The 25921-nt window shown below is 48.6% G+C and overlaps 1 protein-coding gene across 2 annotated transcripts in view; it reads right to left on the reverse strand.

Annotated features, from left to right (window-relative positions):
• Nucleotides 1-25921, reverse strand: part of INTS2 (integrator complex subunit 2) — a 1100863-nt gene that overhangs the window by 17235 nt on the left and 1057707 nt on the right. For both annotated transcript variants that reach the window (XM_069615090.1, XM_069615089.1), the window contains exon 24: nucleotides 11602-11778. In XM_069615090.1, the coding sequence (XP_069471191.1) occupies nucleotides 11602-11778 (177 nt within the window). The remainder of the gene's footprint in view (nucleotides 1-11601; nucleotides 11779-25921) is intronic.

Genomic DNA, 25921 nt, shown 5'->3' on the forward strand with positions numbered 1-25921 from the left:
CTACGGAAACTCCAAAGAATCCAAAATGCAGCAGCACGCCTGCTCAATAACCTTCCTGCCAGAGAACACATCAGCCCCACCCCGAGAGTCCTCAACTGGCTCCCAATTGCCCGACGCACCACTGTCAAAGCCATGTGTATCACCTATCGCGTAATCCACAACACTGGCCCCGAATTCCTGCGAGACAAAATTGCCCCTTACTAACCCCTCAGGAACCTCAGATCTCATAATGCACTTCGCCTAGTGATCCCACTGCATAGCTCCATAAGACTTGGCGGCTCCTCCTTCTCTGTATAAGTGCCAACTATCTGGAATTCCATCCCCTTACACATTTGCAACATTGAAAACCACCTTAAATTCAGGAAGGCCCTTAAAACCTGACTCTTCCCAATACTCTCCTAAACCATCGCACCCCGTGGACACACCACTAATAAATTCCATTGCTTTCAATCATAACTCTCGCAGCGGCTTCACCTGACACACCACCACATACCGCTCAACAACACTGCCTGCCGACTAGCACTCCAGGTAAGCCAGCAGATTTTGTTAGGGCTCTCCTGATCCACCATCAACCCACACACCACAACATTCCCACGCAACAAGCGCCCGAGCTAAGCCAGCAGCCTTCGCTGTGGCCACACTCGCATCATACTCACTGCACCCCGCCCAGCAATCCACATGAGAGACAACTAACAATGAGATAAGTAGGCCGGGTTAGCACACTCACACCATCAACCATTCACTGCCACTGCTAACCCACATCACTCTTTCTGAGAAGCCCCCAACATTACTTCTCCAACCACAAACCTATCCCCAAGCTATGTACAACAACCCATCGATGACTGACATTACGGATTCTTACTCTACAATAGGCTGAAAACCTACGGCCTCTCAAGCCTAGGCCCCTTTTCCACCTACACGTATCTAGGGGTAGCCCCCTCCATCTGTCCGTTATATGTGGAGTCCTGCAGCACTGCGAAACCTGGGCCGCATGCCCACCATACAGGACTCTCAATTTTTAAGTGCAGCCTCCACTCTGGCTTACCATATGATGAATCATGCTGCAAGGTGACACCCAGGCCTCTCTCACCGATACAGAATCCTCAAATCTAGGTGTAGGCTCGAACTAGGTTTGCCAAAGGTGTACATTTTTGTACTATGAAACAGAGGCCTTTCTCCCGCTGCACAAGATCCTCTAATCTAGGTTTTGACTCCGTCCCTGTTTATTATACACTGATACCAGCTACAGCATGAAACCTAGGACCTTCGTTACAGGACTCTCAACCCTAAACCTGGACAAATAAGCAATCTCGCAACCTAAGGTACGTATCGATCACACCACTAGCGTGGACACAGGCACGGCCAAACACCCATGCACGATAGAACACGTTTACAGCTAAGCACAATCCGGCCTAGTTTCACACATAGCCGTCCATACTGAAACACCTGACGTACCCAAACACCTCTGTCACTAGCATACAGCGACCACCACCCGAAAGGAACCTGGTATAGCTGGCTTCACATAGGACTCTCTTTGACAACAGCAATCTATCTCTAACCCTCCAGAGCCCCCACCCACGTGTCTGACCTCTACTGGCTGCTTAGTCGAGCCTTGCCAGCCACCCAAGTCTTAGAATGGCAAACAAGTACACAGGCATCTAAGCCGATTCCCTAGAATTTCTAACCACATCGACTTCGGTTACCAAGGGCGTTCAACCAAGGAAAAAGCGCATTGAGGCCACACAAGTGGGGAAAGAGCGCTATATAAATAACAAAATACAATACAACTTAAAAAGTAAAGCCACAATGATATTCTTTTGGCTTAACATTTTTCTATAAGGATTTACATGTTGTCATGTGGCTTTATTATTGTTAATGAAAAACACAATAAATGGGTAAAAAGCATAATGTATATATTCACACAGAAGGTGGACCCAATACAATATTGCTGTCCAATAGTAAGTCTGCCCGGTTCTCGGGGGTGGTAGTTTCTCTTGCACCAGAGTGCAGTGACCTAACTTCCAGAGGGTCCTTCTAGTAGAGCAATACAGTCTAGTGGAAAACATGCCATAGCTACAGGTGGCCATGTAGACCACCTTTGGGGTGATGGTTATGCTGCAGTATGCAGGGTATGATGTAGATCGTGACAAAGCACTGTTGTCATTTTTTAATTAGGAAACTTCTTTATTACTTCTTGTTTTCCCTTGAATTGGGAAGAACTAGTTACTCTTACCTTGTAACGTTCTTTCGATGGGATGTTCCTCCGACGTATTCCTTATCTTAGATATAAATCCTTCAGCTTTGCTGGCCTCGGAAAATTTTTTCGCCAGAGGGCGCTGCGCGTCGATGATCGCCGAGTCGATGACCCTCGACGGCCTCCGTGCCGACGTCGACGTCATCCTGCCTATAAAGGCCGCGCGCAGCGTCCGTTGCTCAGTTCCGTTTTGTAGTCCCCAGTAATGTTTTTGGATTAGACTAATCACCTTGAAGGAGCATAGGCTGCAAACCCACAGGAAGTCATACTGCGGGGATGGATGGGAGGGTCGATAAGGAATACGTCGGAGGAACATCCCATCGAAAGAACGTTACAAGGTAAGAGTAACTAGTTCTTCGAAGGGATTGTGTCCTCCGACGTATTCCTTATCTTAGATAGACTCCCATAGCAGTGGTATTGTGACTGGAGGCGGGAGTAATAAAAGTTATGTTACCCTTCCAGAATGGACAGAGTGTAACACAGCCTTGCCGAATCTAGTTTCTTGACTAGAGGAGGAATCCAGGCTATAGAATTTGGTAAATGTATGTGCGGACGACCATGTGGCAGCCGCACATATATCTCGAATTGGCACCCCTCTTTGAAGGGCTGAGGATGTTGCGATACCCCTGGTAGAATGAGCCCTTAGATTTTGAGGAGGCTCCTTTCCTGCCAATTTGTAGCACTCCAGAATGGCTAAAATAATCCATCTGGAGATGGTTTGTTTTGTTATTGGAAGGCCCAACTTATGTCCTGCATAACCTACAAAGAGTTGGTCTGCTTGTCTGATCTTAGCCAATCTGCTGATATAGAAGCTCAAGGCTCGCTTAGGGTCCAGCCTGTGCAGTCTCTCTTCCTCCTTCCCCGGATGAGGAGGAGGGTAGAAAGAAGGTAATATAATCTTCTGAGTGATGTGAAACTCCGAGACTACCTTCGGGAGGAAGTTAGGCTTCACCTGAAGAACAACTTTGTCCTTGTAAAAGATTGTATGTGGAGGTTTACACGATAAGGCTTGCAACTCGCTAACCCTTCTAGCAGATGTCAATGCTATTAGCAAAACAGTTTTGAGGGTGAGAAGCTTCAATGAACAAGAGTGTAGTGGTTCAAAAGGGGCACCCTTTAGGAAGTTTAAAATTAGGTTTAAATCCCATAAGGGAACTTGAAAAGGTTTCGGGGGATAAACATTAGTTAATCCTTTTAGGTATTGTATTACCAATGGAATTTTGAAGTATGAAGGCTCCTCTGCAGTGCGCTTAAAGATTGATAGCGCTGCGAGATAGCCCTTAATTGTGCCAACCTGTAGGCCTGAATTAGCCAGGTAAAGTAAGAATGACAACACCATAGGTGTACCACAAGAAAAGGGTTCAATATTCTTTTCTCTGCACCAGCTGCAAAATTTGTTCCAACGGCAGCGGTATAGAGTTTTAGTTGCCGGCCTTCTGGCCGAAAGCAACACCTCCATAACATCATCCGGAAGGTCCCAATCCTTGTACCTCAACCTTTCAGACACCAAGCGTGAAGGTTGAGGGTCTTGATGGCTGGATGGAGAACCTGACCTTCCTTCTGCGAGAGAAGATCCTCTCTGTATGGCAGTCGAATTGGAGGGCAGATGGACATGTCTAGAAGGTCCGGGTACCACGTTCTCCTGGCCCAATCCGGGGCAATTAGGATCATGGTCTTCCGAAACCTTCTCAACCTCCTGATCATTTGAGGAATGACAGGGACCGGAGGGAACGCGTACAGAAGTGGGAACTCCCAGTCCACTACGAACGCATCTCCTAGAGCTCCTCTCGGGGGAAATTCCCTTGAGCAAAATCTGTCGCACTTCCTGTTGATACTGGTGGCGAACAGATCCACTTGAGGGGTTCCCCAAAGGGCGAAGATCTCTTGAAGGACTTCCTGAGCTATCTCCCACTCGTGAGAGACTGTGCTCTGCCTGCTCAGAGCGTCCGCTGTCAAGTTCTTCTCTCCGGCTAGGTGAATTGCCGATAGAGAGATTCCTTCCTGAATTGCCCAAAACCAGAGCTGCATCGCCTCTCTGCACAGTGGTAGTGAGCCTACGCCTCCTCTTTTGTTGAGGTAGTGCATGGCCACTGTATTGTCCGTCATTATTAGGACGTTTCTTCCCCGTACAGACGGCAGAAAAGCCTTCAGCGCTAGTCTGATGGCTCTCAGCTCCAACAGGTTGATATGTAGTCTGGACTCCGATGGAGACCAACGACCGCTGATGGTCAAGTCGTTGGCGTGAGCTCCCCACCCCGTGAGTGAGGCATCCGTGACTACTGTTATCTCCGGCCATGGTTGCCAAAACATTTCTCCTTTCAGGATGTTCTCCCGACAGGCCCACCACTGAAGGTCTCGGGCTACTTTGACCGGGATCCGAAGGAGATCTGTCATCCTTCCTGAGAACTGTGACCACTGAGTTCTCAGTGCCCACTGGAGGGATCTCATTCTCAGGCGAGCCTCCGGCACGAGGAATATGCAGGATGCCATGAGGCCTAGCAACCTCAGAAAGTCGTAGGCTGGGAGATATTGGGCATTCTGAAATCTGATGACCATCTGCAGAATATCTCGAGCCCTCACCTCTGGTGGCAAGGCTTTTCCCAGGGAAGTGTCCAGGACTGCTCCAATGAATTGGAGTCTCTGTGATGGTATCATCTGTGACTTCTTTAAATTGAGGGAGAAGCCCAGCTTGTGAAGGAAGTGGCAAACATAATCTAGTTGTCTCTGAGCCTGTTCCGAAGATACAGCTCTGATCAACCAATCGTCTAGGTAAGGGTAGACATGAATCCCTTCCCTCCTTAGACTTGCAGCCACAACCGACATTAGCTTGGTAAAGACCCTCGGGGCGGAGGTTAGCCCAAATGGCAGAACTCGAAATTGATAATGAGAGCTGCCAATTGCGAACCTCAGGTATCTCCTGTGCCTGGGATGGATCGGCACATGGAAATAAGCGTCCTGGAGGTCTAGAGATACCAACCAGTCCTGAAGCTGGAGGGCCTGAAGGATCTGAGAGAGAGTCACCATCTTGAACTTGTCCTTTCGGAGGAATTTGTTCAATTCCCGTAAGTCTAAGATGGGTCTCAGTCCTCCGTCCTTCTTCGGTATTATGAAGTAGGGGGAGTACCAACCCTTGTTCCTTTCCGCTACAGGTACCAGTTCTATGGCACCTTTCTCTAGCAGGTCTAAAACCTCCTGCAAGAGGAGCGGATCTGGAAGCTTCAAAGGGTTGTTCCCCGGTGGATGACTCTGAGGGATATGTAGGAAGGGCAGGCAGTAACCTTGGGCCACTGTCTCCAGAGCCCAAGCATCTGACGTAATAGCCTGCCATTCCGTCAGATGGTGAGTTAACCTGCCCCCTACTGGTGTTCTGTGAGGGGAGACCTCAGAGTGGTTTTGAAGCGGCTGATGCAGTTGCCGAAGGTAAAGTGGCTCCTGCTCCTGCGGGTGCGGCTTTCTTTCCCCTACCCCGTCCACCACGGGTAAATCTTCCTTGGCCTCTTTGAGCCGGTCGTCCCCTGCCCCTTCCATATGAGGAATAGTAACGAAAGGACCGTCCTCTCCACGATGATCCCGAAGGACGAAAGGTATTCTGACGGATAGCAGCTCCCAATGACTTGGCTGCTGCCTTGGACGTTTGCAGTTTCTCCAAACTGTCATCCGCCTTCTTTCCAAAGAGGGTAGAACCGTCAAAGGGCATATTCAAAAGCCTGGTCTGCACGTCAGAGGCAAAACCAGACTTCCTCAACCACGCATGCCTGCGGATTGTGGTACTTGCCGCCATGGCCCTGCTGATACTGTCAGCAGAATCTAGGCCAGTTTGTAGGGTCTCGCACATCGCATCTTTACCATCCCTGATGATGTTTAAAAATGCGTCCCTTTCCTCTCCTTCTTGGAGGCAGTCAGCCGCTGATGAAGCGCACTCCCAAAGGGTGTGGCTGAACCTAGCGAGCGTACAGGTCGCGTTAATAGACTTTAACGCCATGCTACAGGCAGAAAAAACCTTCTTAGCCATGGCATCATACTTTTTGTCATCCCTATCCTGCGGAGCAGTGGGGTATGCAGATGTGCTGCCTGATGAGGTTGCAGCCTGTACAACCAAGCTCTCAGGAGTAGGGTGTTTTGACAAATATTCAGGGTCAGAACTAGCCACCCTGTATTTTGTTGACAGTTTTTTATTTACTGCCGGGATAATTTCTGGCGTTTCCCAGTTTGTCAAAATCCTTCTCTGTAGAGCAGAGTGAAATGGAACCACAGGATCCTCCTGTGGGCCCTTGTCCAGTATGTCAGTGAGGTCATCCTGCTGAAAGGCAGGAGAAGGTGCAGACCAACCCATAAATTCTATGATTCTAGACATCAGAGCTCTATATGGAGTCTCCGCATGTTCTCCTGGGTCTGGTTTGATAAATTCTGCTTCAGGAGAAGTGTCCAAGCCACTAGCTTCCTGAAGTGCATCCTGAAGATTTTTTAATCTTCCTTCCTCAGAGGCGAAAGTCTCTGGCTCTGGTGATGTGGTCCTCTGTAAATCAATATCTTGGTCTGAATCCTCCCTTTCCTCAAAAATCGAGGTTAAAGGGGGATACATTGGTTTTTGGAATGGTATAAACCCCATTTCCAATGCAGAAGGAGCCATCATCACAGGCCTTGAAAACGTCGATGTCGTCGACACCGACGTGAAAGTACTCGAAGGCGCCGTGAAAAGCGTCGAGAAATGTGTACTAGGCCTCGAAGAACTCGAAAGGATCGGAGTCCTGCTCGAGAACGACGTCGACGTTCTCGGCGTCGAGTCGGAGGTCTTTTGTCTAACCGTTGGCTGTGGAGTAGCCGTGGTTCTTTCCTTCACCGGCGTCGATATCGGCGTCGACGTCGGCGTCGACTCGATCGACTGATGCGCCGATGAATCCTTCGACAACGGCGTCGATGGCGCCGACCTCTGTTTCGAAGGAGTTTTCGACGATGGCGTCGATGATGCTTTATCTCCCGATGGCTCGAGGCGCTTTCGGGTTGATTTTTCCGCCGGGTACTGCGACTCGCGGCGTTTAGATTTTTTGGGTTTTTTACCCGGGGTATCACCCTCAGCTGTCTTCGAGGGGGACGAGGCCGCTTTCTCGAAGACGCTTAGCATCTTTTTTCTGAATTCCTCCCACTCAGCTTGCGAGCTGCGTTTTGTGGGGCAATGAACTCTCTCAGGAGAACTCGACGAAGATGACGAAGGGGATCTCCTACGTCTCTTCTTCGAGTGTCTCGATGTCGACGAGTGGTGGGAGCCACTTCGTGATCTAGATCGAGAGTGTTTTTTATGGTGAGGAGACGAACGTCTCGACTCTACCGAAGAAGCTTTCGAGGAAGTTAAAGTTGACCTACCTCTCTCGAGCTTCCCCCTACGCTCCTTCAAGGCTTTCGCCGTCATGGAAAGGCATTCCTCACACTCCGAACTCTGGTGCGTGATTCCCAGACACCACAAACAGACCCTGTGAGGGTCCGTCAACGACATTTTCTTCCCGCAGTCTCGGCACTTTTTGAAACCGGACCGAGGGGTCGTCGGGTCGGAGGAGGATGCCATCGATATCGAGGTAAATAGTAGTTATTATATACGTTATCTTGACGAGAACTGAGCAACGGTGTTCCGAGGCACAACGAAGCGCGGAAAAACGGAACTGAGCAACGGACGCTGCGCGCGGCCTTTATAGGCAGGATGACGTCGACGTCGGCACGGAGGCCGTCGAGGGTCATCGACTCGGCGATCATCGACGCGCAGCGCCCTCTGGCGAAAAAATTTTCCGAGGCCAGCAAAGCTGAAGGATTTATATCTAAGATAAGGAATACGTCGGAGGACACAATCCCTTCGAATGTTATGTTGGTGGTGGTGGTACTCCACCTTGCAACTGTACCTTCTGTTTAGCGAGCATGTCGTTCCCCCATCCTAGTCGTGTTGCTCTGCCTTTTGAGGGCTGCTTCCACCTAGATGATTATAGAGGGGTGGAGTAGGGGCAGTGACGGCTTACTAGAATGCAACTGGGAGGCTTAAATCTCCTTCTTACTTGACTTTAGTATATGCAGTACATGCTAGACAATGTTTCCACTGTTCTGCACCACCCCCTTGCACCAACTCGGCGACTACGTGCAAATGTGGTCATATAACTGCCAGTGAGGTTACTTCTCTATATTTGGGCACCCCCGGGAAATTCATAAGTCGGCTCCCCTGATCACAACCAGAAAGACTGTCTTCAAGGATAGCAGCCATAATGAACAGGAATGCATGGGCTCCAACGGAACCACCATCAAGAACATTAGAACCAGATTAAAATCCCAATCAGGGACAACAAAAGGAGTTGGCAGAAACCTATTCACAAGGCCCTTCAGGAATTGGGCCATAAACGGGATCGTGAAGAAGGAACCTTGATCCACGGACCTTTTAAACACAGACAAGGCAGCCACATTTTCTTTGACTGTGGTGATTGGAAGGCCTGCGGAGGCCAGTGACAGAAGGAACTCCATCACTGTAGTGGTGGGCCAAGAGATGGGGGTCAATCTCGTGTTCCCTGCATCACGCCTCAAATCTTATCCACCTACACGCGTACAATGACCTGGTAGACGGTCTGCGTGCAGCCAGCAACACCTCAAGTACTTCCTCAGAGAGGTCCCAGTCATCATACCTCATCCTCTCTAGAGCCACGCATGTAGGTTGAGGGACTCTGGGTTCGGGTGAAGTACCCGACCTTCCGACTGGGTCAGGAGATCCGGGCGCTCAGGCAACCCGTGAGTTGGACAGATGGTCAGATTCCAAGAGGTCGGAGTACCAAGTTCTCCTCACCCAGTCCAAGGCAATCAAGATCATGGTTGCTCAAAACTTCAACCTCCTGAGAACCCATACGATGACGGGAACCAGGGAGGAAGGCGTAGTGGAGAATGAAGGTCCAATCCACCAGAAACACATCCCCCAGTGCACCCTTGTCTGGCAATTCCCTCAAGCAAAACTGTCTGCACTTTCTGTTGGGAGCCCATGGCAAACAGATCCACTGATGGGATACCCCAGCAAGAGAGAACCTCCTCTAGGACCTCCTGGCACACCTCGTGTGAGACCGTGCTCTGCCTGCTCAGAGCATCCATCAAGCCGCTCTGTCCCCGCCAGATGAACTACCGAGATATGGTTCTCCAGCAACCAGGACTACAGCTGCATCGCCTCTGTGCAGAGGGGGAGAGAGTGCACACCACCCTGCTTGTCTAGGTAGTGTATGCCCACCGTTTTGGCCGTCAGAATCAGACATGGTTCCCCTTGAGAGACGGGGCGAAAGCCTTTGGGGCTAACCTGATGGCTCGCAACTCCAGCCTGTTGATGTGCCACCTGGCTTCCATCGCTGAACAAAGCCTGCTCACTTGCAAGCCTCGCAGGGAGCGCCCCAACCCTTCAGAGACACATCAGTGACCACTTGGGCCTGAGGTCACGGAGGCCAGAAGGGCTCCCCTGCCATGAGATTGCTGCTGATGGTCCACCAGGTGAGGGCGACGACCACTGACCTGGACACCATTAGGGGATCCATGAGGGCTCCGAGGTACTGAGAGCACTGACTTCTGAGGAGCCACTGAGGGGATATCATGCGCAACCTGGCCTGTGGCTCTAGAAAAATACAGGAGGCAATGAGACCTAAGAGATTGAGGAAGAAAGCGGCTGGTAATGTGCCATGGTTCCGAAACAATTCCACCATCTGTTTTATGCTGTTGGCTCTCTCCTCAGGAGGGAAAGCTTTCCATACCAGAGTGTCTAGAACTGGTCCGGTGAACTGGAACCTTTGGACTGGTGTAACTTGTGACTTCTTCAAATTCAGGGAGAAGCACAGCTTGTGCAGTAGTAGGAAGCTGTCCTCTAGATGAAACAAGACCTGTCCTGCTGACTTCTCTCGGATCAGCCAGATGTCCAAGTACGGGAATACATGGACCCCGGATCTTCTGAGGTGAGCTGCGAGTACCGCCATGAGCTTGGTGAAGACCCTCGTTGCTGAGGTCAACCGATAGGGAAGCATCTTGAACTGATAGTGCTTGTCCCCTATGAGGAACCTCGGGCACTTCCTGTGCTTTTGGATGTACTGGCACGTGGAAATAAGCATCTATTGACACCAGCCAGTCTTGAAGTTTGAGAGCATGGAGAATTTCTCTCAACAACACCATCCTGAATGTGTCCTTCCTCAGGAACTTGCACCACTTCTGTCACAGAGGATTGCTGTCCTGGGGGCGCAACCGCACCTGCAGCAGCCTTTCGCTTCAATCATAGGCAGAATTTGGCTCTTGAAATCTTCCCAATCCTCTCGAGTGGTCGGCCCAGCCGTGTGCTTGTCTTTCTCCGACGATGACGTGCTGGATTTGTGTTGACGACGGTGGTGCTTCTTTTAGTGTGAAGACGAGGAAGAGGGGCTCCTCGAGTGTGACTGCTTCTTGGCCTTTTGTCGATGTGTTTCCTTCGTTTTTCAGAGGTGGGCCCTTCAGTCCCTGCTCGGAGGACCGGATGATCGACCGCGCTGTGGATTTTGGAGACGATCGGCTGAAAACAAGGTAGGGGGCCCGCTCACGCAGGGACTTTGAGCGCATTTTGGCGCACTACGCAAATCCCTCTGTCGTGAATGGCAGTCGGTGCACATTTTAAAACCCGAAATCCAGGGAGCAGACATCGCAGTCGAGGTTTTTTGAAAAATGTGTTAGAAATTTCTGACAAAAAACAGAGTCGAAGACTCGGGTCGTGTTCCTCACAGCAGCGTGTCGAACGTGTGGGAAAAAGGAACTGAGGTATGGGGCGTAGTGACATGACAAAGTTTATGCACGACACCCGACGTCACATCCGGAGCCGACGATCGAGCGCCAAGCAAGACAGATCGACGGCTGAGTCTAGATCCACAACACCCCCAGTCAAAGTTTTCCAAAGCAGAAAAGCTGGATGATGATATCTATCAGATGAGGAATCAGATGAGGAATCTGCAGGGGGAAAAGCAATCCACTGAAAAAACATGACTCGCCATAGGTTCTACTCTTCTCTGCATAGTACTCTTTCCGCCATATGCCCTCCCACCATCCACTCTTAAAAACCTAACAAGCCGGATCAGATAAAGGGACTAATGGATGAGTGAAGTGCATGAACGAGAGTGACTTTGAGCAGAGCATGCACATTTTTGCAAGGGAAGTTCTATAAAAATATATCACTGCTGCTTTGCACAACCAGCTCCGGCCTCGTTCAATGGGACATATCATAAGTATGGGGGAAAGAAACTATGGCTAGGAGTACAGAAGTCACTTTTGGAGTAATTTCTTTTGTAGGGCTGTCAGACTAAGAGCTGAAGATCTTTCCAGGTTTGCATACTCACGTGTAATAATTGGATCGATATCTCTCGTCTGGGTGGCAACATCGGAGGCACAGACTTGGCCAATCTGTATCAGCAGGGACATGATATCTTCATACAGTGGAGGGAATGCTTGGCAGAAGGAAACAAGGCAAGGTAATGTTGGCATAAAGAAAGCATATCGCTTTGCTTGGGTTAAAACTGCAAAGACAAAAGGTGAGAGAAGTTAAATACTACAACAATGCAATAGTTTAAGTCTTTAGCAGTTTTATATACAATATGAAAGAACTAGTAACATAATGTGAGGAACCTGAGGGCGTCTTCACTTCTCCCCCTTTCATCCTCCTCTCAGGTGGCCAGGGAAAGGCCATCGCTTTTGGATCCTGACCATGGGGGTGGATATGCGAGGGAGGATCACCTGGGTGGAGGTAACTTGGGGAGTGTGGCGAGGAAGTCTTTGGGTGAGACATGGCATCGCCCTTTCCGTTGTCAAAGTAAACCCTCTATTCCCCATGCCTTTATAGGCTACTATTAGCCTTTGTCCCTTTCTTCCAACTTAAATGTCCCACAGATAGTTCACCTTAATACTGGGATGAGGAGGAAACAACTAGGAGTTATGCACACTTCCATTAATGCAAACTCCCCTAAACACCACTTTGGTACTGAGATGAGCAAGAGGGCCTTGGAGGAGTTCAGTAGTAATAGCCATACATGTCCAGCTAATAGGTTTCACCAAAGTTAGGCAATTAATGTTGAGGACTCGTACATGCAGTCACTTAACAAGTCACAGGTGTATAAAAATGGTAACCGCCCAGTACAACGGGAGAGACGGCCTGGAGAAGTGGAGCGAGCTGCAGAGGAACCAGCTTGAGAGAAGTCGTGTCTAGCAGGAGTGCGAGAGAGACAGTGGGGCTGACGCTGGCCATGAGAGAGTCCAAGACCTTGCTGTTCTATCTGCCTGGTGCTCACAGCAGGAGCTCTGGGGCACCAAAGCCTCTTGATCGCCACAAGTCTCAGAGAGCAAGTGGTGCTCTCAGTAGCTCCCGCTGGAGAAGAGCAGAGCAACGTGCTATAGAATCGAAGGACAGCGAGCGCCGCTTGCTCCGGCTCCAACGACAGGTAGATGGGATGTGAAGCCGAGAAACCCGAAGGAGCTGCTTGCCACATACCACCAATGAATGAAAAGAAGGGAACACTCGCACTGGGGCGCTCTATGAAAGGCCAAAGCAAGTATATTTGAATACTGAACAAGCTATTACAAGAGGATTTGAAAGTTGAAACAAGTAGCACTGAATAACGAAGTGACTGAAAGACTTTAAGAGTATATTTGGATATCGTAAGCCGTACAGATAAGGGACATGTCAGCCTCTTTTACTGCTTAAAAATAGAAAAATACTCCCAAAAAATAAAAATATGTAGTAAAAAAACTACCAACAAAAAATAGTAAACACACATAGAACCTTGTGCCCTTGTTTTCACTCATACAACTCCATGGATATGTTTGGACCGGCAGTGCACGTACTACCACTGGAAGAAACTATTATTATAACTGCCTGATCGAAACAAGTAAATGTGTATCTTTTAATGTGCATGATTATCTAGGTACAATGAACTCATTATTACAAAAACATTTCAGTTGTTCAGTTAAAACATTTTTACCCGCCTATGAAAAATACTCCCATTGAGAATTGGACTTACATTTTTACTCACTAAAAATAATTTTACTCACAACTTTAAAAAATAGGGAGTAAAATCCTCCCACTTCCAAATCTTATCTGGAGCATTGGATACTGTATAGAAAAAAAAAACAAGCGAATAAAAGCAAGGTGGTGGCTAATGGGAATTACCACGGAATGAGATGTGTGAGCCACAATTGGTGGAAAAGCCAAAAAGTTATCAAAGATATGAAATGAGAGTGGAAGCCACAAGTGGTAGCCAAGTCAAAAGATTGCCAATAAAGATATGAGCCATAAAACTGAGCATTGGCCAACTATAAAGGAACCCAAGGAATTACAGGTTAAGAGGGAGAAAACCTGTGTTGCTAAAAGACAGAGGAATACAGAAAGCATAATGAAGTGCATAGGGGCAGAAGTGGCGTGACCTGTAATGGGTGGACCGTGTTGTCTGACAATTGTGCCTAGACCGAGTGACTCCTACTTGGAACGTGCCAATTTTGTGTTTGGCAACATTTGTTGAAGTTAATTGAAAAAGAAGAAACAGATGTTTATGTAAACTATTGAAAAGCCCCGATGACCAAAGGTTTGAACTGGTATTGTTTTGAAAGCTGGAAGATTTTGAACTGATATTGGTTTTGAAAGTTGGAAGAATTGAACTCTTGGTGAAGGGAGCCCGGAGACTTTGTGAACTCCGGTGAAGCCCTGTGGAAGGGAACCCTGAGGCCTTTTTGGAACTGTTCTGAGCTTGGGGAAGGGGAAGCGAAGTACAAGTCAAGAGCTGGAAGAAGCTCAAGAACTTTATTTTTTAACACTATTCCTTTTGCTGCCAACATCTCTACACTTTGTATCCTATTAGTTGTGAGGGCAAGTATAGGGTTTGAACACAGCCAGACCTGTTATTTCAACTTACTGACGCAGACTATCCTTAGTTTTCTTTAGGTAGGGAAATCCCACCTTAGTATAGGGCAAGTTAGACCTTACTCCATCCAGACATAAGAAAAAAAAAGTTTTCGAGTAGAAAGTGAATCTGTTGTCTGTGTCTTACTTCATGATGCCTACACAATACCTTGTGAGTAATGCTAGTTCTGACGAATAGGATGTCTCCTGTGCAGTTTCCTTATTGTCATCCTGTTCACCCAGCAGGCTGGGGCCTCAGAAATTTTGGAATCACGCTTGCACAATGACAAGTGGTGCTACACATACCCACAAACTCCACCTGAAGTGACAGAGCCCATGGTTTAAGTGATGCCACCTGCCCAAGCCCAACAGCTTAGGTTGATTTGGATCATGTCACAGTGACGGAGGGGTGGAGACCGGGCATATAAGGAATCTAAAGAGCAGACATCATATCCATCAGAACCAACGTTACCTATAAGGTACATATATTGTTCTTTTAATGGATGCTATCCCATCTGTAGATTCCTCGACTTTGCAGTACAGCCCTTCCAAACAAGGTCTTAGCCCTTGCAGTAATGTTTAGCAAACTTATTTAGATTCAACCAGGTGGCTGCTCTACAAATATCCTGAATTGGGACACACTTCAAGAAAGCATTTGTAGCCTCACGAATCCTGTTGGTGTGCCATAATCCGCTCTGGGGTAGTCTTGAGTGCCGCCTTGTACCCAAAATGAATAAATGTAAAAATCCATCTGGTGAAGTTCTGTTTGGTCACAGGCAACCCACTGGATCATGACTATAGGCTAAAAACAGTTGTCTGTTGTAAGGAACTCATGGTGGCAACAGTAAAGCCAGACACAAATGATCACAGTTCAAGCGTGTCTATTGAACTTTATAATGGGTGAGATAAACGCCTAATCTAAACCTAAATATAAGATGGGAGCAAGCTACAACCATCAAATAATAATAAGGGAGTCCTAGTGCCGTCTTGTCAAATAAAAATGGCCTATACTAAAAGAAAACTATTGCCAATCCTTACTACTAAATTACAAAAAGGGTGTAGGATAATGTTCACCAGAAAGAAAGAAGTGTTCACAAAAATGAAAATTCAGGATGGTATGGCTGGGTCTCCCTTCCCCACGTTTGAAGCACGGGATAAGGCGGAACTCAAGCACAGCACACTCCTTGGCCTTGTCAGCACGAGGTTCACAGTTTGTTTGTTTGTTTGTTTATTTGGTATAGCGCAAACCAAACCCAAAGGGTATCTGGGCGCAAGCAGTACAAGGATACTTGAGAACTTGGGTACAGGAAAATACAGTTATACAGTTCAAATTAGAAACAAGGTGCATGTACAAGTAATGCGAGATACAGTTAAAGCTAGTTGACCAGAGACCAACTAATCTAGTTACAATCATCAGGGGTCTCTAGAGCAAGTGGCAGTGGGAAGGTCGAGCTAAGTGTCACTAAGCATCACAGTTCAGTTCAACTATATCAAAAACCTTCAGAGGATAAGTCCCCTTCTTGCAAAAGTCTCTTGCCTTAGAAGGCTGACTGATTCATGATGACAAACAAAGAAAGGTTCTCACAGTGATCTTGCACCTTGGGCGTTTGCTCTTCGCCCCAGAATCTCCCTACGTCAGGCTCGGATCCTCGTTACAGTTTGGGTCTCCCTCCGTCGGGTTCACTACGGCCTTGCTTTAACACAGTTCATGTATTTCTCACACAGTTTATGCATTGCTAATTTTCAGCAGAAAACAGGGTTTTCCTTCTAGCTTTCCCTCGGCATTCCTCCGCCAGGTTCACACTTGCCTTATTCCACAGTTCACAAGCTTATCAGAAAGCAGGGGTTCCTTTCCCCTAGCTTTCCTCTTGCCACGGATCAGAGACGTTCGATTGCATAAGGTATTTGACGTAATTCTTATAGGGCCACTCCGACTCCTCACGCCACCCTTTCCCAGGTCTTCTGGTTCTTGTAGGTTTAAAGAATAGGTCCCGGTCAGAGTATTTCAAATGAGCACCCACGTGGCGCCGGACCTCTCTGCACCTGGTCCTCAACTGGACTTTCTTTAAAGTTCAAACATACACACAATGTCTGCCTCTTGTAAATTCCTTGCTTTCAAAATGTTGCTACTTGAAACCGTGGGCTCTAAACCAGTTGGCTTCTTTAATCTCTGGAGTCAAGGACAGTAACACAGTAGCCAGCTTGCCTCTCCGCCTGCGTTATCAATGTGGGAGGCCCCCGTGTACCATTGCCTTCTGCTGCTTTGAATGTCAGCTAAAACACCCAGTCTTATGAGTCCCCTTTCGGAGGCTTTGTAGGTCTTAGTTATAAAGGGATTGGGTAACTTCACCTTCATTGTCCTTCCCCGTCTCACAGCTTTCCTTCTCCGTTCGAACTGCCGGTTTGGTGTATGCGACTCCTCGTGCGTTCAGATGTGTGCTTTCGTGCTCTGCCTTTTATCCCTGTGGGGAAGGTAAATGGCCGCCAGGTGTGCGTGATTATTGTCAATTGCCCGACTCTGCCTGACCCATGTATTGGGACATGTCAGGTAAACGGCTCTGGTGTTTGTCGGTTATCGTGTAAAAGTGTTTGTGTGGGAAGAGGGGGAGGGTACAGCTTCTAAATAACTTACAGGGTAGGATGAGGGAAAAGGTGTTACAGGGAAGGGGATACCGCGTCTCAACCCCCGGAGTCCCACTTCCACTCCCCAAAGACTCCTCGCCCAGGTGATCCTCCCCCACTGGTCCACCCCCAGGAACTGGATCCAATAGCGATGGCCGTGTCCTGGCCACCTGGACAACAGATCTCCGGGGACTAGCGGGTGAGACACCTTCAGGTTTCTCACATTGTCCAGGCAGTAAGGTTCCACCTGGTTAAATTGTGGCTGGAGTGCTCTTGGGTTGAGTTTCTGTAACTTCTACTCTGTGTTTGACGGTTGAGGTAGTGGAACAAATGCAAGAAGTTGTATGGATTGGTTGATGTGGATTTCAAGGACAACCTTGGGCAGGAAAGACTGTCAGGTCCGGGTTTATTTAGGGAATTGATGGTATTTTCTAATTGGTGTTCATCCATTTTGGAATGGGTCCTTAACTATGTATCTCAGAATGAGGGTTCCCCAATCCATCATGGCAGAGATGCTCAAGGCTGCCGATTGGTTCTGAAGATCAGAACTCCTTTGATTGGTTAATTTTGAGACACTGGTGGAAAACACTTTCCCAACTGCCTTTAATCTTTCTTCCTCAAGGAGGAAGGTCCTATTTGTTTTTTGTATGTTATAAGGAGGCCAGGATGTTTCATACAACCAAGAGGGTTTGGCAGGTAACAGGTTAAACCAAAGACAAGCGCTAACACTTTCGTTTTGGAAGTTGCATCTTCTGAGAGAAATGTGCAAAGAAACTCAACTTCAAGTATCCAAATGAAAATATTTGTTATGTAATTTAGTTTAGGTATTTAGTTAGTGAAAGGAATTTATGTTTATTTCAAGTTGGCTGCTTAAAGGAGAAATGGAAAACAGCGCGTCATGATTCAAGTGCTGTTGATCTAGCTAACTGAATTCCCTTCAGCGACAGCTTTATAATCCCTCCTGGGAAGTTCTGAAAGGAATTCAGGATAGTGTTTTCATCTGCAAGGTTTTCCTTAGTGCGCATGACTAATGTTTAGTTTTTTGAAGTTCCAAGACGCTGCCATCTCTCAGTGGTGTTAGCAGCCGTGCGTATTTCCGATTGAGAGATAAACTGCTCGTTACTTGAGGAGTTTATAGCGCAAGGATCGCGCATAACTTATGAAACAAGAAATACACCTTAAAGGTTTACATAATGCGCATTATGGATGGTCAACGCGCTGAGAGTTTGTGATCAGCGTTCCGTTTCTTAAATTCGTGCATGCGTGCTCTCTCCCGGATTGTGCCCGACAGAGAATAGTTGTCTTTTTGACATTTCCAGTCCGCTTCTGTGCTACTTGCAGCAGCCATTGTCCGCTCCTGTGCATTCCGTTTGAAAACAAACTTGGGACACTATTCACCAGTGCCAGTCAGTTATCAGATAATGAAATTCTGGGTGAATGATGAACACGCACGAACATCGAAGAAATCAAAGATCTCATTAGCACTCAACTATAAATAAAGACTATGCAAGAAAGACTTTGTTAAACAAGCCACGTTTTTACAGCAGGGTAAATTACAGACACAAATGAATAAAGGACTAAGACTCTTTTGTAATCCCTTTTAAAAGGTTGTCAGCCTGTGAACTGTATTTGATCCTTAAGTAAGGAATTGTTGATTTCAGTCAGGCCAATGATTATCTGGAAAAGGAAAGTTATTGGTCAAATGTATTATACTACAAAGACTTCTCAGAATAAGCAAAAGTTTTCAGAGACTAAAATGTAATTGTCAAGACATTTTCTGGAACTTCAGCTACCATGCCTCTCAGCTCTTCGAAGAGGCAAACAGGTATAAATCAATGATTGGGTTGGGAAGAGGGCCTATGTAAGGGATTTAATTAACACCTTGTCATTCTTCTTTCACCCTCTGCAGATTCTCAAAATTCCTGTTAGAAGACTGAAATCTGTTTTGTTATTTTCTCCACTTCCCCTTTCCCCCGGAAGTGTTGGGATTTCTGCTGTTTATCTAATCAATAGTTGGCCGGACACTTTGGAGGGACTGTGGGGTTCAGCAGCTTCCGCGGATCAATGTTCATAGTATCTGATAGTATGAAAGGCCATAGATAATTCGCCTAAACTGCTGAATCATACAGAAGTCATGATGGCAGAAATGGTGGATTTGATTTGGTAATTGAGGGATGAACTAAGGTTCAATCACATGGAGAATGAGAACTTGATAAGAGAGTAGACGAACTAGGAGAAAAGATGTCTGAAATGCAGAGTTTTCTCCAGGGTTTATCTCTTGCAGGGTCAGGAGATGTAGTAGAGCAGCCTCCGGAACTGGTCAGAGAAGACTCAAGGGAAAGTTATGGGGATAGGAGCGGGCTTTTGGGAAATTTTCAAGCACCAGTTCCGTTAGCGCCCCCTGAACGTGATTGTGGGGATCCAAAAAGGTTCCACTTTTTTTTTACACTATGTGAATTGGATTTTCCTTGCAGGCCATAAAGTTTTCCTACGGAGGACGCAAGAGTGGCTTTTATTTTGTCGTATTTAACAGGAGAGGCAGTAGCTTGGTCAGTACTGCTTGTGAGTCAACAATTTTAAAAACAATATCTCCTTTTAAATAGGAGTTTAGAAAGATGTTTGGGAAAAGGCAAATCTCTTTAGAGGTAGATGGTGACCTATTGGAACTCAAACAGGGGATTAGAGATTTAGTGAGCTATATCACCCAATTCAGGTCTTTAGTTTTGGAAAGTCAGTGGCCAGAAGAGAAAAGAACTTCCTTATTTTACTGTGGCTTAAGGGATGAGTTAAAGGATGCCTTGGCGGTTATTGTGGATAGACCAACCTCATCTGATGCCTTAATAGATTTAGTCATGCAGGTGGATTTTTCGTCAAGGGGAAAGAAATGCAGAATGCAAAAGAGGTTTAGGGGAGGGTAAGAATCCTCTACGATTTGAAAAAGCAAGAGAGAATTCATCTTATAAGCATGAGAGAGTTAAGATTATGGATCAGAGTACTAAAGCTAGGGGTCCTTTATCTAAGGAAGAGAAGGAGGGACATAAGACCAATAATCTATATTTGTATTGTGGAAGAAGTGAGCATTTTCTAGGAAATTGTCCTTATACACCTAAGACGATCAACTCATCGAAGAACAAAGGTCCGCCAGGAGTCCAACAGGTTGCAAACACCCTCCAGGCTGCAGTAGCTCACATTACCATAACTGTATCCTTATTTTTTGGGGGTAAGTTAATTGGAACAGATCCAGCTATGATTGATTCAGATGCCACGGGCAATTTTATGGATTGGGTGGTGGCTAAGTCTTTGGGTATTCCTCCGGTTCAAAAGGAGTTGGCGGGTCAGGTTAGGGCGGTTGATGGCTCAAATCTGACCTCGGGACCTATCACTCATGAGACAGCTCCCTTAGAGATGGTTCTTGGTGAAAACCATAGAGAGAGTGTAGTCATTGAATTAATTGATGTGCCCGAATTACAGATTATTCTTGGTATGCCATGGTTAACATTACATAATCCATTTATTGATTGGAGTAGGAGAGTGGTTGAGTTCAAATCTGAATTCTGTAGGGAGTGCTGTTTGGATTTTGTTAATGGAAGTCAAGAAGCATGTCTGGATATTAGGGAGAAAATCATAGCACTAGTTTCAGAAAATGGTTTCAATCATTCAATTGGGGCAGACACAGGAGTCCTTCCTGAAATCCATACAGATTATGAAGATGTTTTTGATGAAGTTGAGGCGGGGGGACTACCACCACATAGACCCTATGACTGCCAAATTGATTTGATTGATGGAGCTTTGTTGCCTAGTAGTAGGGTGCATTATTTAACAGAGAAAGAGAATGAATACTTAAAGGAATACCTGAATGAGCATATGGTGAAGGGCTTCATTAGGCACTCTCAGTCTCCTGCGGCTTTACCTTTATTTTTTGTTCCCAAGAGGGACAAACAAGTTACTTTCTTACCTGGTAACGTTCTTTCGATGGGATGGTCCGACGACGTATTCCATATCTATGACAGGTAATGTCCACAGCTGTCCTGCTTTGGAAAATCTTCGTATCTGCGTCCTGCGTCGATGACGTTGATGCGCCATCCCCGAGGACCTCCTCCGACGGCCGACATCACCCGATGTGATAAGTAGGACGCACGACGCCCATTGCCTCAAGTTGTAGTTTTTACCCCCAGAACGTGTGCCACCAGTTTTCTGCCAGTCAGACACACAAGGCCTTGCAGAACGCAAGCTGCAATCGCAAAAGAAATTCTGCAGCGGGGAAGGTAGGGAGGGAGCGATATGGAATACGTCGTCGGACCATCCCATCGAAAGAACGTTACCAGGTAAGAAAGTAACTTATTCTTCGAGGGGATTGGGTCCTCTGACGTATTCCATATCTATGACAGACTCCCAAAGCAGTACCAAGCAAGGAGGTGGGAAAAGAACAGAATACAAATTTAGCATGCCCAATCAAATTGCGGAATAAAGGACTGCCTTGCCAAAGGCCAGATCCTGCCCTCGGATGGAATCGAGGGAGTAGTGCCGTACAAAAGTATGTACTGATGCCCAGGTGGCTGCATCACAGATGTGACTAATAGGAACACCCCTCTGCAGGGCAGTAGACACAGCCACTCCCCTGGTAGAATGGGCCCGCAAGCCAGCCGGAGGGTCTTTACCCGCCAAGCGGTAACACTCGGAGATAGCTAAAATAATCCAACGAGACAAAGTCTCTTTCGTCACAGCTTGTCCCAAACGCTTTCCAGCGTAACCAATGAAAAGTTGATCGTCCACTCTGACCCGGGACATACGCGAAATATAAAAGCTCAACGCTCTCCTAGGATCAAGTCTATGGAGCCTCTACTCTTCCTTACCAGGATGTGGAGGAGGATAGAACGCTCGAAGAACAACCTGGCTCAAATGAAATTCCGAAACCACCTTCGGAAGAAAAGAAGGACGAACTCTAAGGACAACCCTGTCCTTATGAAACACAGTGATGGGTGGCTTAACTGAAAGTGCCTGCAACTCACTCACTCTGCGAGCGGAAGTAACCGCAATCAAAAACACAGTTTTCAGAGTTAACAGTCTCAAAGGGCAAGAATGTAAAGGCTCAAACGGAGCACCCATAAGAAACTTAAGAACAAGGTTCAAATCCCAACCGGGCACCAGAAAAGGTGACTGAGGGAACACTTTAGTGAGCCCTTTCAAAAACTGAGAAATTAAAGGAATCTTAAAATAGGAACATTCTTCAAACGAGCGCTTAAATATGGACAGTGCCGCCAGGTAACCTTTAATGGTCCCAACTTGCAAGCCCCTGTAGGCCAAGGAAAGCAAAAATGACAGAACCATGGGAATGTCACATTCAAAAGGATCCACATTCTTAACTCTGCACCAGTCGCAGAACTTTCTCCAACGGCACAGAGACTTTGTTGCCGGCCGCCTTGCCGAGAGCAACACCTCCATCATGTCTTCAGGGAGGTGCCAATCCTTATACCTCGACCTTTCAGAAGCCAAGCGTGAAGGTTGAGGGATTTGACCTCTGGATGGAGAACCTGACCCCCCTCCCATGAGAGCAGATCGTCTCGGTAGGGAAGACGACGGAGGGCAGATGGACAAGTCGAGAAGGTCTGCGTCCTCCCGGCCCACGCCGGAGCAATGAGGATCATCCGGGAACCAAACCTCCGTAACCTCTGCAGTACTTGTGGGATGACGGGGACTGGAGGAAACGCGTACAGCAGTGGGAATGACCACTCCACCACGAACGCGTCTCCTAAGGCTCCTTTTGGAGGAAATTCCCGCAAGCAGAACCTTTTGCACTTCCGGTTGACACTGCGAAGAGATCTACTTGAGGGGTCACCCAAAGGGCGAAGATCTCCAGGAGAATCTCCTGAGCCAGCTCCCACTCGTGAGAGATCGTGCTCTGCCTGCGCAGAGCATCCGCCGTCTCGTTGTCGTCTCCTGCCAGATGAACAGCCGAGATCGAAACCTCCTGCTGGATGGCCCAGAACTCGAGCTGCATCGCCTCCCTGCACAGAGGAAGTGACCCTGCCCCACCTTTTTGTTGAGGTAGTGCATGGCCACCGTGTTGTCCGTTAGAATCAGGACACTCTTTCCTCGCACAGTCGGCAGGAAAGCCTTCAGGGCAAGCCTGACGGCCCTCAGCTCCAACAGATTGATATGGAGTCTGGACTCCGACAGAGACCAACGACCGCTGACTGTCAACTCGTTGGCAGGAAATCCCCATCCCGTGAGGGATGCGTCCGTCACGATCGTCACCTCCGGCCAGGGCAGCCAAAATGTGGCCCCCTTCATCAGATTGCCTTCGACGGCCCACCACAGAAGGTCCTGGGCGACCGAGGGCGGCACCTGAACAGGGTCCAACAGCCTCCCAGAGGACTGAGACCACTGGAGCTTGAGTGCCCACTGCAAAGATCTCATCCACAGACGAGCCTCTGGCACCAGAAGAATGCAGAATGCCATGAGGCCGAGCAGTCTCAAGAACTCGGACGCTGGGAGATTCTGGGCAACTTGTGCACCATCTGCTGAATGTGAAGAGCCCTCACCTGGGGAGGAAAACACTGCCCCAGGGATGTGTTGAGCACTGCTCCGATGTACTGGAGCCGCTGCGTTGGTGTCAAATGGGACTTCTTTAAATTGAGGGAGAAGCCCAGCTTGTGAAGGGAGTGGCAGGTGACGGACAGATGATCCAGTACTTGCTCGGGAAAGCTCCCCCTGATCAACCAATCGTCCAGGTAGGGGTAGACGTGAATCCCCCCTTTCCTGAGATGCGCTGCCACCACCACCATGAGCTTGGTGAAAACCCTCGGGGCGGAGGTCAATCCGAATGGCAGGACCCGAAACTGAAAGTGCGAGTCGCCAACCGCGAACCTCAGGTACTTCTTGTGCTTGGGATGGATCGGCACATGGAAGTAAGCGTCCTTGAGGTCGAGAGACACCAACCAGTCTGGAAGTTGAAGGGCCTGGAGGACTTGAGAAAGAGTAACCATCTTGAACTTGTCCTTCCTGGGGAGTTTGTTCAAACCGCGCAAGTCCATGATGGGTCTCAATCCCACGTCTTTCTTCTAAATCAAAAAATAAGGAGAATACCATCCCTTGTTCCTCTCCGCTACAGGCACAAGTTCTATGGTGCCTTTCTCCAGCAGGGCTTGAAGTTCCTGCGCAAGGAGCGGATCCAGACTCTTCAAAGAGAGGTTCCCAGGTGGATTGACGTGAGGCCTCTGCCGAAAGGGAAGACAGTAGCCGTGGGTTATGATCTCCAGAACCCACACATCTGAAGTAATGGCTCGCCACTCTACAAGATGCTGCGCCAGCCTTCCCCCAACCGGTGAACCATGGGACCTGGCCTCATGACTGAGTGGTAGCAGCTGCAGCGTTGCCTGAGGGCAAAGAAGCAACTGCCCGAGCGGCCTTGGCACCTCGAGTACCCTTGTTTCCACCTCTGGTACTCTTACGGTGGCCTCTTTGACTGCTAGCTCCTCTCGCTTTACTGAAGGACGAGTAATAGCAAAAGGAACCTCCCCTCCATTGCTGTCCCCTAGGACGAAAAGGCAGAGGTTGTCGAACTGCAGCGTCCAACGACTTTGCTGCAGCTTTGGAGGTCTGCAACCTCTCAAGGCTCTCGTCAGCCTTGCTGCCAAAAAGATGTTCACCGTCAAAGGGCATGTTGAGGAGCCGGGACTGCACATCAGGAGCGAACCCAGACTTCCACAACCACGCAAACCTGCGTATTACGGTGCTCGCCGCCATGGACCGGCTGACACAATCTGCCATGTCCAAGCCCGACTGAACGGCCTCACACATGGCATCCTTGCCATCCTGAACCATAGCAAGGAAACCATCCCGTTCGTCCCCTTCGGGAATATGTTCAGCCGCTAATGCAACACAGTTCCACAGAGTGTGTGTGAAATGAGACGAGGCACATGTGGAGTTGGCCGCCTGAAGCGCCATACCCCCTGAAGAAAACACTTTCTTCGGCCAGCCGTCAAAACGTTTGTCATCCCTATCCGGAGGGATGGTAGGATACGACGCCTGCTTTGTCGGGGCCGTAGCCGCCTGCACCACCAAACTCTCTGGAGTGGGGTGCCTGGACAAGTAGCAGGGGGTCGCTACTGGCTGGAGGGTATTTTTGCGACAAAGACTTGCCCACTGCCGGGAGACTCTCCGGAGCAGTCCAAGCCGCCGCCACCCTTCTCTGCAGAGCCATATGAAACAGCAATACCGGGTCAGTGGGGGGACCAAGATCAAGGATGTCCGTGAGATCATCCTGAACGAACTCCCCTGGGGGAGCCGGCCAACCCAAGTACTCAGTGACCCGAGACATAAGGCGCCGATATGAAGAATCGGCATGAGTGCCAGGCTCCGGCCTACAAAACTCCACCTCCGGAGAGGTGTCCAGTCCACTGGCATCATGCAATGACTGCCTCAGGTCATCAAACTGGCTATGGCCTGAGATAAGCTCATCTGGTACCGTAACCGGAACCAAGCCACCCTCTGAAATGTACTCCAGGCGGTGAGAAGACGACATCTGGGGACCAAAGCTGTGCCTGACCTTAGCCAGAGCCTTTCTAGGGGCTAAACCCGTGCCACGGGGCCCCTCCGACACCACCGCCTGGAAAGGCGTCGAGGGCACCGAACGAGTCGGCGCCGACAGAAAAGGCATCGCCGTCGAGCGAATCAGCATCGACGTCAGCTGCAGCGCCGCCAGCATCGACGGAGTCGACACAGGCCTCAAAGCCGGAGCTCCGAGCGTGTCTCTCGACGACCTAGGCGGAGCCTCGAGAGAAATCGTCGACGACCTCGAGCGCGTCGAGGACCGGGACCTGGAACGGGCATGGCGAGAACGGCTACCCTTGTCTGAGTGGGACTCTCCCGCGAGCCGTGCCGACCACCCGAGCCCGAAGGCGTACGAGCCGTGTCGCTCTACCGGTGCCAACCAACCCCACTCAGAGGCGCGGACAGACCGGTGCCCTGCGATTCAAGAATCGCTAGCATCTGCTTCCCGAAGGAAGCCCATTCCTCCGGTGTCGCTTGCATGGAGGGATAAGCGACCCGCCGACGGGCGGAGTCCTCGGAAGAGGACGGGGAAGGTGACCAATGCCGGCGCTTCCGGGAATGCCTCGAAGAGGTGGAGGAGTGGCGAGACCGACTCC

This window comes from Ambystoma mexicanum, chromosome 9 (assembly GCF_040938575.1).
Source record: "Ambystoma mexicanum isolate Mex_15411 chromosome 9, UKY_AmexF1_1, whole genome shotgun sequence".
In the NCBI taxonomy this organism is placed as follows: domain Eukaryota; kingdom Metazoa; phylum Chordata; class Amphibia; order Caudata; family Ambystomatidae; genus Ambystoma; species Ambystoma mexicanum.